This window comes from Nerophis ophidion, linkage group LG12 (assembly GCF_033978795.1).
Source record: "Nerophis ophidion isolate RoL-2023_Sa linkage group LG12, RoL_Noph_v1.0, whole genome shotgun sequence".
Taxonomy (NCBI): Eukaryota; Metazoa; Chordata; class Actinopteri; order Syngnathiformes; family Syngnathidae; genus Nerophis; species Nerophis ophidion.
Window position 1 is genome coordinate 53,611,833 of NC_084622.1, and position 13,299 is coordinate 53,625,131.

Sequence of the window (13,299 nt, forward strand, 5' to 3'; positions counted from 1 at the left end):
AGCTTTACTATGGATCAGAGCGGTCAAGCGAACATGGTTCCCGACCACTTTCGGGAGAAAAATTGGGGTAAAAAGTCGCCTCTTGCGCCGTCGATGCAGCTACCTTGACTTCCCTCAGAGACTGGTGTCAAGACATCCGTGGACGTACACCTACGACTATCAGGTACTATTTAACTCACTAAAACACTAGCACCACAATAGAAAGATAAGGGGTTTCCCAGAATTATCCTGGTAAATGTGTCTAAAAACATCTGAATCGCTCCCAATGCAATCGCTTTTTTTTTTTTTTTAACTTTATTCATTCATTTATTTTTTTCTAGTCCTTCACTATCAGTATCTTCATCCACAAATCTTTCATCTTCGCTCAAATTAATGGGGAAATTGTTGCTTTCTCGGTCCGAATAGCTCTTGATGCTGGAAACTCACATTAGAAACTACGTGAGGATGTGAGGAGCCATCAATGGGTGACGTCATTGTCTGCGACTTCCGGTAAAGGCAGGGCTTTTTTATTAGCAACCAAAAGTTGCGAACTTTACCGTCGATGTTCTCTACTAAGTCCTTTCAGCAAAAATATGGCCATGTCGCGAAATGATCAAGTATGACACATAGAATGGACCTGCTATCCCCGTTTAAATAAGAACATCTCATTTCAGTAGGCTTTTAAAGGGTAACATTATCCCCAGACCTATGCAAGCGTCAATATATACCTTGATGTTGCAGAAAAAAGACCATCTATTTTTTTAACCGATTTCCGAACTCTAAATAGGTGAATTTTGGCGAATTAAACGCCTTTCTATTTATCGCTCTCGGAGCGATGACGTCAGAACGTGACGTCACCTAGGTAATAAAGCTGCCATTTTTTTAAACACATTACAAACACCGCGTCTCAGCTCTGTTATTTTCCGTTTTTTTGACCATTTTCTGGAACCTTGGAGACATCATGCCTCGTCGGTGTGTTGTCGGAGGGTGTAACAACACTAACAGGGAGGGATTCAAGTTGCACCACTGGCCCAAAGATGTGAAAGTGGCAAGAAATTGGATGCAATTTGTTCAAAATACGAGGGTGTGGGGAAAGCCGACGAAAGTCGTTTGTTCCGCACACTTTACCGACGAAAGCTATGCTACTAAAGAGATGGCAAAATTGTGTGGATATCCTGCGACACTCAAAGCAGATGCATTTCCAACGATAAAGTCAAAGAAATCTGCCGCCAGATTTGAATGTGCCGGAGTGTCTGCACATTTTACCGGCGGTGCTAAGGCGGACATGGACCAGAGATGTATGGATAACCTGCAGATGCATTTCCAACGATAAAGTCAACAAAATCACAAAGGTGCGTTTTGTTGATGTTGTTGACTTATGTGCTAATCAGACATATGTGGTCGCAGCATGACTGCCAGCTAATCGATGCTAACATGCTATTTAGGCTAGGTGTATGTACATTTGAAACTATATTTACATCCAGCGTTTCCCTCCACACACATTTAATGCCAAACAAACACTTTCCAATCGATGAATTTAGGTTGATCCAGTGTCACAAGATGCAAAACTTCTGATCGTTGGTCTGCACATTTTACCGGTGATGCTAAGGCAAACATGGCCGAATAGCGCCAATAGCTATTCGCTCAATAGCTTCAGTTTCTTCTTCAATTTCGTTTTCGCTATCTGCCTCCATACTCCAACCATCCATTTTAATACATGCGTAATATGTTGGATCGCTTAAGCCGCTGAAATCCGAGTCTGAATCCGAGCTAATGTCGCTATATCTTGCTGTGCTATCCGCCATGTTGGCATCACTGGATGACGTCACAGGAAAATGGACGATGGCTTCACAGATAGCGAAAATCAGGCACTTTAAAGCTTTTCATAGGGATATTCCGGGATGGGTAAAATTTTGAAAAAAAATTCCAAAAATAAAATAAGCCACTAAGAACGGATTTTTATTGGTTTCAACCCTTCTGAAATTGTAACAATGTTCCCCTTTAAGGTGGGAATTGTTGCATTGGTTTCGGTGTCTGTTTTTGTAAACCTCTAAACAACTAAAGTAGGTTAAGTGGGTGTCGGGTTCTACAGAGTAGACAGAGTAGTTGGACACGGGACTAAGGGTATATCAGGGGTTGTTTATGGGGTGACGCCGGACTGGGTGGGCTTGTTAAATATCATTAGGGCCTCCTGACGTCACCGGCCGGGTGTTTTGGGAAACACAAAATGCCCACGTGACTTGCCAACGCCATTCAACTCAGCTAACAGCAAATATTTACCAGCAAAAAGCCACACCGCTGGCAAGACCGGGACAGCGCCGAGCCAAGTAATCTGCTTGATTATTCTTGGTTTATTCCATAACAGCCATTACAAAGATGTTCCCCCTTCATCATTAAGTTGTTGGAAAAACATCGGCACTCTACTGTATGTAAAGTAAGACGTGTGTGTGTTGCGAGCCGACTTCTTGTGTTTCCATGCTATGAATGTCACATCGCTCAATGTCATGAGATCATTATCGCACGTGGCAGGGACTGCGGGGGTATACCCCGCCACTCTTCCAATATATCCATCAGGGTTCTCATCGCTCTGGAAATGAGGTCATTCTTGAATGGCAACATGAGTCAAACGTGAAACCAGGTTGCAGGAACATCACTGGGTCTGAAATCACTTACCGGGTGCGTGTTTGTGTGATTGCACGTCACAGTACTAAAGAGCGAGTGTGTTAAAATAGAGTGTGAGACCATCACATACTCCAAATAAAACAGTCCTCCGAGTGACGGGTGGAAAAGCCTGCGAGTGATGTCAGATGCATTTTTACACAGGATTGACTTGGAAGGTCACCGCTTTAGTCATGGAACACACTTGAAAAACTTCTAGCACCTCCTCAAATTTCGTTTTTTCACCCGAAAAAGGGATTCATGTTCGTCGCGGTCCACCTGAAGATGCCTCTCACTGTGTCGGTGTCCGCCCGCACGCACGTCCAAATTTAGCCCGCCACGGTTGGCTGATCATTTTTGATGGCGCTTTGTTACTGAGGGTGGTTACTATCGGAAGGGAGCAGAGCCACCTTGGGCCGCTAAATGCATCCGTCACTACTGAATGCGGGGCCCTTGCTCGCGTTATCTCTTTTTGGCCTCTCTTTGCTTCTTCTATTTCAAGCGGGTGACCACGGCCAAGGCCCATTACCGAGCGGGAGTGTAAAGGCAGATTTATATGTCCGCGTCAGAATGCTGCAGGAGCTACGAGTGGAAGCTCTGGTGCTATTGTGATTTCTATTTCCAGCACGAGTGAGACAGACAATGACACCACGCAGGCACCACAGCGGTTTCTCCTTGATCAGGGATTCCCAACCAGGGCTACCGATTAACCAATTCAAAAGCTTTCCAAAGCAGATAGCGCCGCTTTACTACGTGCATCACAGATTTATTTATTCAGGTTTACTTTTTTTTTTTTTTTTTTAAGCACATGCTTTTGGCCTAGATTAAGAGTTAAATTAAGTTATATTTATGTCTGATATGAACTACAGTGATTTATTTTTTTTATTTTGTATTTTCTTTTGTGGTGATCGACAAAGATTCAACAAGTAGGGCTTCGGGAAACCGCCCTTTTTTGGGGGAGGGGGGGATTTTGCTTGTCAATCATAATCCCTATGTTCACATCCGTCCATCCATCCATCCATCTTCTTCCGCTTATCCGAGGTCGGGTCGCGGGGGCAGCAGCCTAAGCAGGGAAGCCCAGACTTCCCTCTCCCCAGCCACTTCGTCTAGCTCTTCACGGGGGATCCCAAGGCGTTCCCAGGCCAGCCGGGAGACGTAGTTGGACGTGCCCTAAACACCTCCCTAGGGAGGCGTTCGGGTGGCATCCTGACCAGATGTCCGAGCCACCTCATCTGGCTCCTCTCGATGTGGAAAAGCACCTGCTTTATTTTGAGTTCCTCCCGGATGACAGAGCTTCTCACCCTATCTCTAAGGGAGAGGCTCGCCACCCGGCGGAGGAAACTCATTTCGGCTGTTTGTACCCGTGATCTTATCCTTTTGGTGAAGACCCAAAGCTCATGACCATAGGTGAGGATGGGAACGTAGATCGACCGGTAAATTGAGAGCTTTGCCTTCCGGCTCAGCTCCTTCTTCACCACAACGGATCGGTACAACGTCCGCATTACTGAAGACGCCGCACCGATCCGCCTGTCGATCTCACGATCCACTCTTCCCTCACTCATAAGCAAGACTCCTAGGTACTTGAACTCCTCCACTTGGGGCAGGGTCTCCTCCCCACCCCGAAATTCATATAATAATGATAATAATAATGGATTAGATTTATATCGCGCTTTTCTATTGTTAGATTCTCAAAGCGCTCACAGAGAAGTGGGAACCCATCATTCATTCACACCTGGTGGTGGTAAGCTACATCTGTAGCCACAGCTGCCCTGGGGTAGACTGACGGAAGCGTGGCTGCCAGTTTGCACCTACGGCCCCTCCGACCACCACCAATCATTCATTCATCATTCATTCACCAGTGTGAACGGCACCGGGGGCAAGGGTGAAGTGTCCTGCCCAAGGACACAACGGCAGCAATTTGGAGAGTCAATAGGTGGGAAGCAAACCTGCAACCCTCAGGTTTCTGGCACGGCCGCTCTACCCACTATGCCATGCAATATCGGTATTATTTTAAATTTTTTATTGTAATTTGTAATTTACAGAAAGTTCGAGGTGGCTAACAATGAAGCTAATAGGAGTCATCTATTGTGCCCATACAGCCTAAAAAAAAAGACATACTCTATGTTTTTTCTTGTCCCTCGTAAGGATTGTGAATAGCGTTGTCCCGATACCAATATTTTGCGACCAGTACCCGTATCAAAATTATTTTTATAGTTTTTGGTACTTTTCTAAATAAAGGGGATCACAAAAGATTGCATTATTGGCTTTATTTTAACAAAAAATCTCAGGGTACATTAAACATGTGTTTTTAATTGCACGTTTGTCCTTAAATACAATGGTGAACATACTGGATATGTCTTTTAGTAGTAAGTAAGCAAACAAAGGTTCCTAATTTAGTCTGCTAATATAAAGTAGTGTAAAGTTGTTATTTATATCTGTCAGTATACTAGCTAGCAAAGCGCTAAAAAATGTTGTGGATTTACACAATTCACCGACAGAACCTTAGTTATTAGAGGGTTCTGGTCGGACGTTTTTTCACGGGACACATTTCCGGCGTTGATGTTGCATTATTGAGCCACAGATGAGAAGATGCTGCTCTATTATTGATTCAAGTAAAGTCTGAATGTCATTAAAACAGTTAGTTCATCTTTTGACACTTCTTCCACTCTCGTCCTTGCATGCTACACCGCTACAACAAAGACGCTGTCGAAGGTGAGCCATGTAGGTAAGACAAAACGGCGCATCCTGAAGAGACGCTCAAAAAGCGACTTGAAAATGGTCTGTAAAACATAATCCATGCAACAGTTTCACCAAAGAACCGCCATTACATGTTATGTGGGTCACAAGATAGTGTTTTAATTTAGAAAATAAATCATAATGTGAACCCTTTAAAGGCCTACTGAAATAATATTTTCTTATTCAAACGGGGATAGCAGGTCCATTCTATGTGTCATACTTGATCATTTCGCGATATTGCCATATTTTTGCTGAAAGGATTTAGTAGAGAACATCCACGATAAATTTTGCAACTTTTGGTGCTGATAAAAAAGCCTTGCCTGTACCGGACGTTGCAGACGATGACGTCACAAGGGTGAGGGCTCCTCACATCCTCACATTGTTTATAATGGGAGCCTCCAGCAGCAAGAGCTATCAGGACCGAGAAAACGAAAATTTCACCATTAATTTGAGCGAGGATGAAAGATTCATGGATGATGATATTGATAGCGAAGGACTATAAAAAAAGAAAAAATAAAATAAAGTAAAAAAAAAGAAAAAGGTGATTGCATTGGGACAGATTCAGCTGTTTTTAGACACATTTACTAGGTTAATTCTGGGAAATCCCTTATCGTTCTATTGTGTTGCTAGTGTTTGTTGGATGTGGTTGTCTTTTTATTTCCTAGTCAGATTTTAGAACAGCTAAAGTGTAGCCTTGTACATAGACCTTGAATTTGGAACGTGTGAATGAAGACATAACAATCTGTTATCTCAACTGTCCAAGGTAGGGAGGAGAAGAAGAGGGGCGGCTGAGAGTGAGTGAGGAGGGAGAAACTGCCATTTTAGGATTAGATCAATTTGGACCGAGCTTTGAAATGTTGTATCTAGATTGATCTCCCAAGGCGCTTTGGTTATAAAATATCAAAATGAGTAACCTCTGTCTCTGATTGATTTAAAACCAGCTTATGTGTCATCAAACATTCTGGGGGCGTTGACCAAAGGAAGAACGGGTCAAAACGCAACATGTTCTAGTGCAGGGGTGGGCATTACGTCGATCGCGATCGACTGGTCGATCTCGGAGGGTGTGTCAGTCGATCTCAAGCCAGGCATTAAAAAAAAGACATAAAAATGAGCAATCATCAATCATACCAAGACTTCACTTTCGTCAGTTGTTTGACATTCTCGGCACCCGAGGATCTTGTGAGATGACGCTGGCTGCTGCGAGCTCATATTTAAGAAAAAAATCACTAACAGGGCGGACGCAGAGAAACACATTTTATTTCTAGAGACTCTGTACCTACTGTCAAAACTCTAAAGACCGACTGCACAGTTCCTGTCTTCACTATAAAAGACCTGTTTCATCCTGCCTGTGCTAACAAAATAAGAGTCTCAGAAAGCTAGCAAGCTACGGAGTTTGATGCCAATGTATTTCTCCCCCGCCCTCAGCGACCGCTTTCTCACTTGCTTGCCCACCCGCACACTCACTGACATCACTCACCTGCTGCCAGACATTAAAGGGCCACACACATATGCTACTCTCATAACAAAGTGTTTAAAAACGAGTATGCAAGTTGGACAAATGAGATGCCAAATCCAACCACTTTCATGTGGTATTGGACAGAAAGGAGGACTTTTTTTTTCCTCCATTTGAAAATGCGGACGTTATCAGCACCACTGTCTAATTCCAATCAATGCAAGTCATCAGAATCAAATACACCAACGTATATTCTTGTCTTCATGAAAGAAAGGAATCTCTGTGTGTTAAACATGCTTGTATTATCATTAAACACCATTAACTTGTTAACAAAAATGTCTCTTTCATAAATAAATAAATATAAATTATAAATAGGAATGAGGTAGATCTCCTCGACTTGGTCAATTGAAAAGTAGCTCGCCTGCAGAAAAAGTGTGAGCGCCCCTGTTCTAGTGAGATTAAATAGTACCTGATAGTCGGAGGAGTGTGTCCACGGGTGTCTTGAGGCCAGTCTCTGAGGGAAGCCGACGGCAGCTGCATGGACGGCGCAAGCTCAGCTGATCTCCGGTAAGAGGCGACTTTTTACCACAATTTTCTCACCGAAACCTGCCGGTTGACAAGTGGTCGGGAACCATGTTCGCTTGATCGCTCTGATCCATAGTAAAGCTTCACCTCCGGGAATTTTAAACAAGGAATCACAGTGTGTTTGTGTGGCTAAAGGCTAAAGCTTCCCACCCACATCTTTCTACTTTGACTTCTCCATTATTAATTGAACAAATTGCAAAAGATTCAGCAACACAGATGTCCAGAATACTGTTTAATTGCGCGATGAAAAGAGACGACTTTTAGTTCCAAATGGTGCTGCGCTAATATGTCCCCTACAGTCCGTGACGTCGCGCGCACGCGTCATCATTCGGCGACGTTTTCAACAAGAAACTCCGCGGGAAATTTTAAATTGTAATTTAGTAAACTGAACCGGCCGTATTGGCATGTGTTGCAATGTTAATATTTCATCATTGATATATAAACAATCAGACTGCGTGGTCGGTAGTAGTGGGTTTCAGTAGGCCTTTAATGCGCCGGTGCAAATTTTGTATGAAAATAGATCTGAATAGATCCGCTCATTGGCGGTCCACCTTTTAATCCGGCGCGCCCTAAGGTTCGAAAAGTACGGTAATTTATCAATCCACTTAAAGCACCATTATCCTTGAAAATGATCTCCCATGAGTGTATGAAAAAAGCCCCTATTTTGAAAATGATAAAATGGTAAATAAATAACATCAACTTGTACTGCAATGTCCACACCAGGGTGTGTGCAAATGGAAGAAAATGTAAAGCCTTTTGTGTCAAATAGATTCATGAACCTTCACTAAATTTGACAGCTATCAATTAAAAATTACGACTCACTAAAGCCAACGTGTGGAATTTTCAGACTTTGAGACTCTCTTTTTACAGCCGCTATTTTCAACACTAAAATTTGACACGAACCCGGATCCGTGTGCCCGCACTGCCCAGCTAAGTCCCAGCAGGACTTGGTGAGAGCTAAATCCAAGACCGACGACCTGCTCGGTGGTGTGGCAGCAGCCTGCAGGTTGAGAGGCCTCAGAGGGAAACACACTTCAATCCAAATGAATGGGCCGTTATGTAAGTGCTTACAACATTGAGAAATTATATAAATGGATCCGTTGCTACACAACAATGCTCCTGCTGTCAAAACATAAACACGACTGCACGAACGACCAAATGTCCACAATGTTGGAAATATGACGAAATATCCTCGACAGTGATAAACATCGTTCTTGAAAGTATTCCATCTCCCATGAACGTTGACCTTAACATTGAAATGACCGCGTTTGGCTCCCGATTTCCAGACTTCCACGTAAGCGTTGATAAGGATGACGCATTTGAAGACATTCGCCAAGGGTTTCCAGCAATTCTCAAGGAGTCCAATTGTGCGCTGGACTTCTTCGTGCGTGTCAAACGTTTTTGGTGATACGGGGAGGTCCAGCTGTGAGCCATCACTGAACACAGCGCTATCCCACCTCGTGCACCCTTTATGCGTCACTCGCTGTTTGAACTTCACTGGCTGTTTTTATTTGGCTATGCATCTAAATCATCAGGGGTCAAGTAAACAACTTTGGTGGAGGTAAACAGCCTGCGGGATAGGCTTTTTCCCTCCAGGGGCCTTCCACCACTGAGCTTCACACACACACACCCTGCAATCTTGGTACAGATCGGCATGCTCACACCCATTTGGCGCTTATCACCGCAGATTCAGCTCCAGGATTCTCTCACTGCTCTTAAAGTTGCTGCTTTAGCGATGCCATGATAAACCCCTCAAATACATGTTCATCAATCTCCGCGGCGGCAACAGGGAAAGGAGGGCAGCGAGTGAGCAGGAGGATCAAAGCTGGCGAGTGGGATGGATCCTCTGAAATGAATAGTGCTGGGGGATATTGCTTTAACCTTTGTCCAAAGCGCTGTTCTCAAGGACCTCCCTGCTTGTATTAATGACTCAGAGTTAGCGCGAGTCTCGCAAGTACAGAAGGAATCCAGGCAACCACTACCTTAAAGTGGACGTCTGAACCCACGTCACAAGAGGACAGCCTTTACATGACAATTTTAGCATAAGGACATACCACCGTTATCTACAGTGTAATTTAGGTCATTCTACTCATCAACACAACTATAAATGTTCACACAAAATTTCAGAGTTCAGGTTTAGGACAGTGCTGCGGAAGAGCTGTTTGCAAGACGGTTCATTTTGGGTTCTGGGTTCAAATGTGGGCTTTGGTCTTTCTGGGGAGTTTCCATGTCCTTCCTGTGCTTGTGTGGGTTCTTTTAGGGGTACTCCGCCTTCTTCTCACAGCCCAAATACATGATTGAAGACTGTAGAGTGTCTGGAGATAGGAATGTGAGTTATTGTTGTCAGTACGCAGTCTCAGAGTATCGGGAATTCTGAAGAGTTGAGATAAGATACGCATGCTCTGCATTGATTTGTTGAAAGGGTCTTGACTGTGGGACAGTGTAACCTGCTGATCTCGACGCCGCTTGGCCTGGCTGATTGATATCAACATATGCGGTTGTCAACGTAGCCAAAATCGAAACCAACTGTTTGCACCTTTAACTTGTGACTATCCAAGCAAAAGGGTAATGGGCAATCATAAAGGATTTTTGAACCTAAGGAAGTTATTTTAAAATCATTGTCCAGCATTCATGAATATTTTCATTTTAAATATTTAGATTTTATGTGATATTGTAGTGACGGGGGTATTGTGTATGGTTCTAAGCTGTGATTCAACGGTCGGTCTATAGGAGGCAGTGACATTTGCCTGTGGGGTAGGAGCCAGTGTCTCAGATTTTGTTTACATTTATCAACTGACCATTTAACACTAGAAGACCCAGGATTTTTTTTTTTTTTTGCTCTACCTATAAAACCCAGAGGGCAGCCGATCGGCTGGAAGGCTCCCTGTGAACTTTCTTTTTGTTATGTAATTGGGGCAATCACTGAGGGACTACAGGATGGGACACGTTGAGCCACGTCACTCAAAACACCTTGACATAAAATGGGGGCGGCGGGGAATCAGATAGGAGCTGCTAACTGACTGTCTGTCTTTCACCAGTTTCCCAAGGTGGCAGCCTGGGCAAAACATACTGTATGAGCTGAATCAAAATGTAATATCAATCAATCAATCAATCAATGTTTGTTTATATAGCCCCAAATCACAAATGTCTCAAAGGACTGCACAAATCATTACGACTACAACATCCTCGGAAGAACCCACACAAGGGCAAGGAAAACTCACACCCAGTGGGCAGGGAGAATTCACATCCAGTGGGACGCCAGTGACAATGCTGACTATGAGAAACCTTGGAGAGGACCTCAGATGTGGGCAACCCCCCCCCTCCAGGGGACCGAAAGCAATGGATGTCGAGCGGGTCCAACATGATACTGTGAAAGTTCAATCCATAGTGGCTCCAACACAGCCGCGAGAGTTCAGTTCAAAGCGGATCCAAGACAGCAGCCAGAGTCCCGTCCACAGGAAACCATCTCAAGCGGAGGCGGATCAGCAGCGTAGAGATGTCCCCAACCGATACAGGCGAGCGGTCCATCCTGGGTCCCGACGAGCGGTCCATCCTGGGTCTCGACTCTGGACAGCCAGTACTTCATCCATGGTCATCGGACCGGACCCCCTCCACAAGGGAGGGGGGGACATAGGAGAAAGAAAAGAAGCGGCAGATCAACTGGTCTAAAAAGGAGGTCTATTTAAAGGCTAGAGTATACAGATGAGTTTTAAGGTATGAGTTTTTATATGTAGAAGGATGTAGGCACTTTTTAATAATAATAGTAATACAAACCCAGTGGACCAGGACCTGATGACACAGGTTGGCGACATAAACAGGAGCAACTTAGACAGGTTTCCCTGTAAAATGGAATACAACAAAGTACATAACAAAGGGTTTGTTACGATTCATACACCTGCCGCCTATCACTCTGTTGTGCGCTCCCACGGGCGTTCCTCTCCAACACACCTGACGCGGATGAGTCTCTTGCCTTTCAAAGCCAGCATGTCCTGCGTTCCGGTGCCAGAACGTAGCTACTTGTACTTGTACCGTAAGCCTCTCACGTCTCTCGCTTCTTTGCTCATGTGCTTTCTCGCTCTTTGTGTTTCCCCTCTCTCGTGCTCACTGTGTCTTCTCTTGTGTTGTCATCCAGCGACCCGTCGTCATCTCCTGGTTTCGAGATGTGTGTCTCATCTCCCTGGATCCCCTCTGGACTCTGCTGCCTTCGTGGATCTCGACCTCACGCCTGCCTTTGGACCACGACGCCTCGCTCCAGCCCCTGACCTCCTGCCTGTCCCTGGATCTCCGAGCCTGCCTTGCTCTTTCTGGACTTCCGCACCAATCTCAACACGCACCTTCGACACCACCTGCTAACACTCCTCATATACTTACCACACATCGTCACATTTGGGTTAATCACACACTTCATATATATTTACATATTTCAATAAACACGCTGCAAGCTAACAACGTCCCTACCTCAGTGCTGTCTCCTTCTCCCACTGTACCGTTATAGGATTCCTCTAATGCTGACAACACTGGCACCTATTTCATAGTTCTGGACCTAAATAGTTTTATATTAAAAACGGGTAAAATTAGACACAGTTGTAATTAAAGGTTTCTAAAGAGTTTCAGTACATTTTGGAACGCCCATTTTAAGCTCCAAAATGTGGGCGGGCCTGCATCAGCCTGATGAGGTCACCTCCACAACACTGGAGGCAATGTATGTATGTTTTTGTTTTGGTTGCATCTTCATCCCGAATATTCACATTACCACGCATAATTTAACCCTTGGTATCAACAAAATGAACGTTGCACGGAAAATTTCATTGCCAGTTTTTACATCCCACAGGGATTCTACTTTTATGTTTCTGCACATGTGGTTCCCACACAATGTTGCAACATTGTTTGTCAACACTGTCTGCTCTCATTTTCTCGCACATTTGACCCTCAGATGTTCTGTGTACCTACACTCTGTCCTTCTCCTGTCTATGGCTGGTGTGTGTGTGTGTGTGTGTGTGGTACAAAGAACATCAATTTCCACACTTCTATTAGCCCCACGTCCAGTGAACCCGGACATCTTATATGTAATAGAAATGTTTAGGGGGGGGGGGGGGGGGGGTGTATGGTGTGTGGTCATTAAATATGTATTCAGTGAATCTCACTTTGAAAAATTAATAAATTGTATAATTTATCTTTTAAGAAAAATGAAAACTGTTTCCACAGACCTGAACACCATACAAGGAATCATTAAAAGCATGTCAGCCAGTTGCATTGTTGCCGGTTGTACAACTAAAGAAGGAGTCAGGCTGCATGGATAGTCCAAGCAAGAGGAACGTCATTTGCAGTGATCATTTTAATGATTCTGACTTCCAAGAATAAAACAGAACCGAAAGGAATAGAATTAGCTTTAATAGTCATTACACATGAAGAACAACAGAATTGCAGAAAGGTTTTGTGGAGCTGGACTCTCTGGTGGTGGTGTCAGAGAGGAGAAGTCTAGCAAAACTCCTAGCCATTATGGACAACACATCCCACCCACTACACTCGGACTTTGCAGAGAGTATGAGCACGTTCAGTGGAAGGCTCAGACTCCCAAAATGTAACACGGAACAACACAGGAGCTCTTCATACCGACAGCCATCAGACTGTATAATGCATATGTTCCTTGACTGCACTTAAATGTAGAATAGATTTATTTTATTCATATATTGTATATTATATATATAATATATGTTATATAGTATATTATAATTATTATCATTGTTTATTGTGAGCGAACTATGGTGCTGAATTTCCCCCAGGGATCAATAAAATACTTTCTATTCTGTTCTATTCTATTCTATTCTATTCTATTTTGGCCGGAGGTTGGATGGAAATAATTCAAAAGACGAAATGCGACCTCAAAA

At 44.0% G+C, this 13,299-nt stretch overlaps 1 protein-coding gene across 1 annotated transcript in view; it reads left to right on the top strand.

The window, feature by feature from the left end:
- Nucleotides 1-11,872, top strand: part of LOC133562852 (uncharacterized) — a 172,861-nt gene extending 160,989 nt beyond the window's left edge. Inside the window, exon 4 of the mRNA XM_061916657.1 lies at nucleotides 11,544-11,872. Coding sequence (XP_061772641.1) covers nucleotides 11,544-11,764 — 221 coding nt within the window. The 3' untranslated portion in view covers nucleotides 11,765-11,872. The remainder of the gene's footprint in view (nucleotides 1-11,543) is intronic.
- Nucleotides 11,873-13,299: the final 1,427 nt, after the last annotated feature.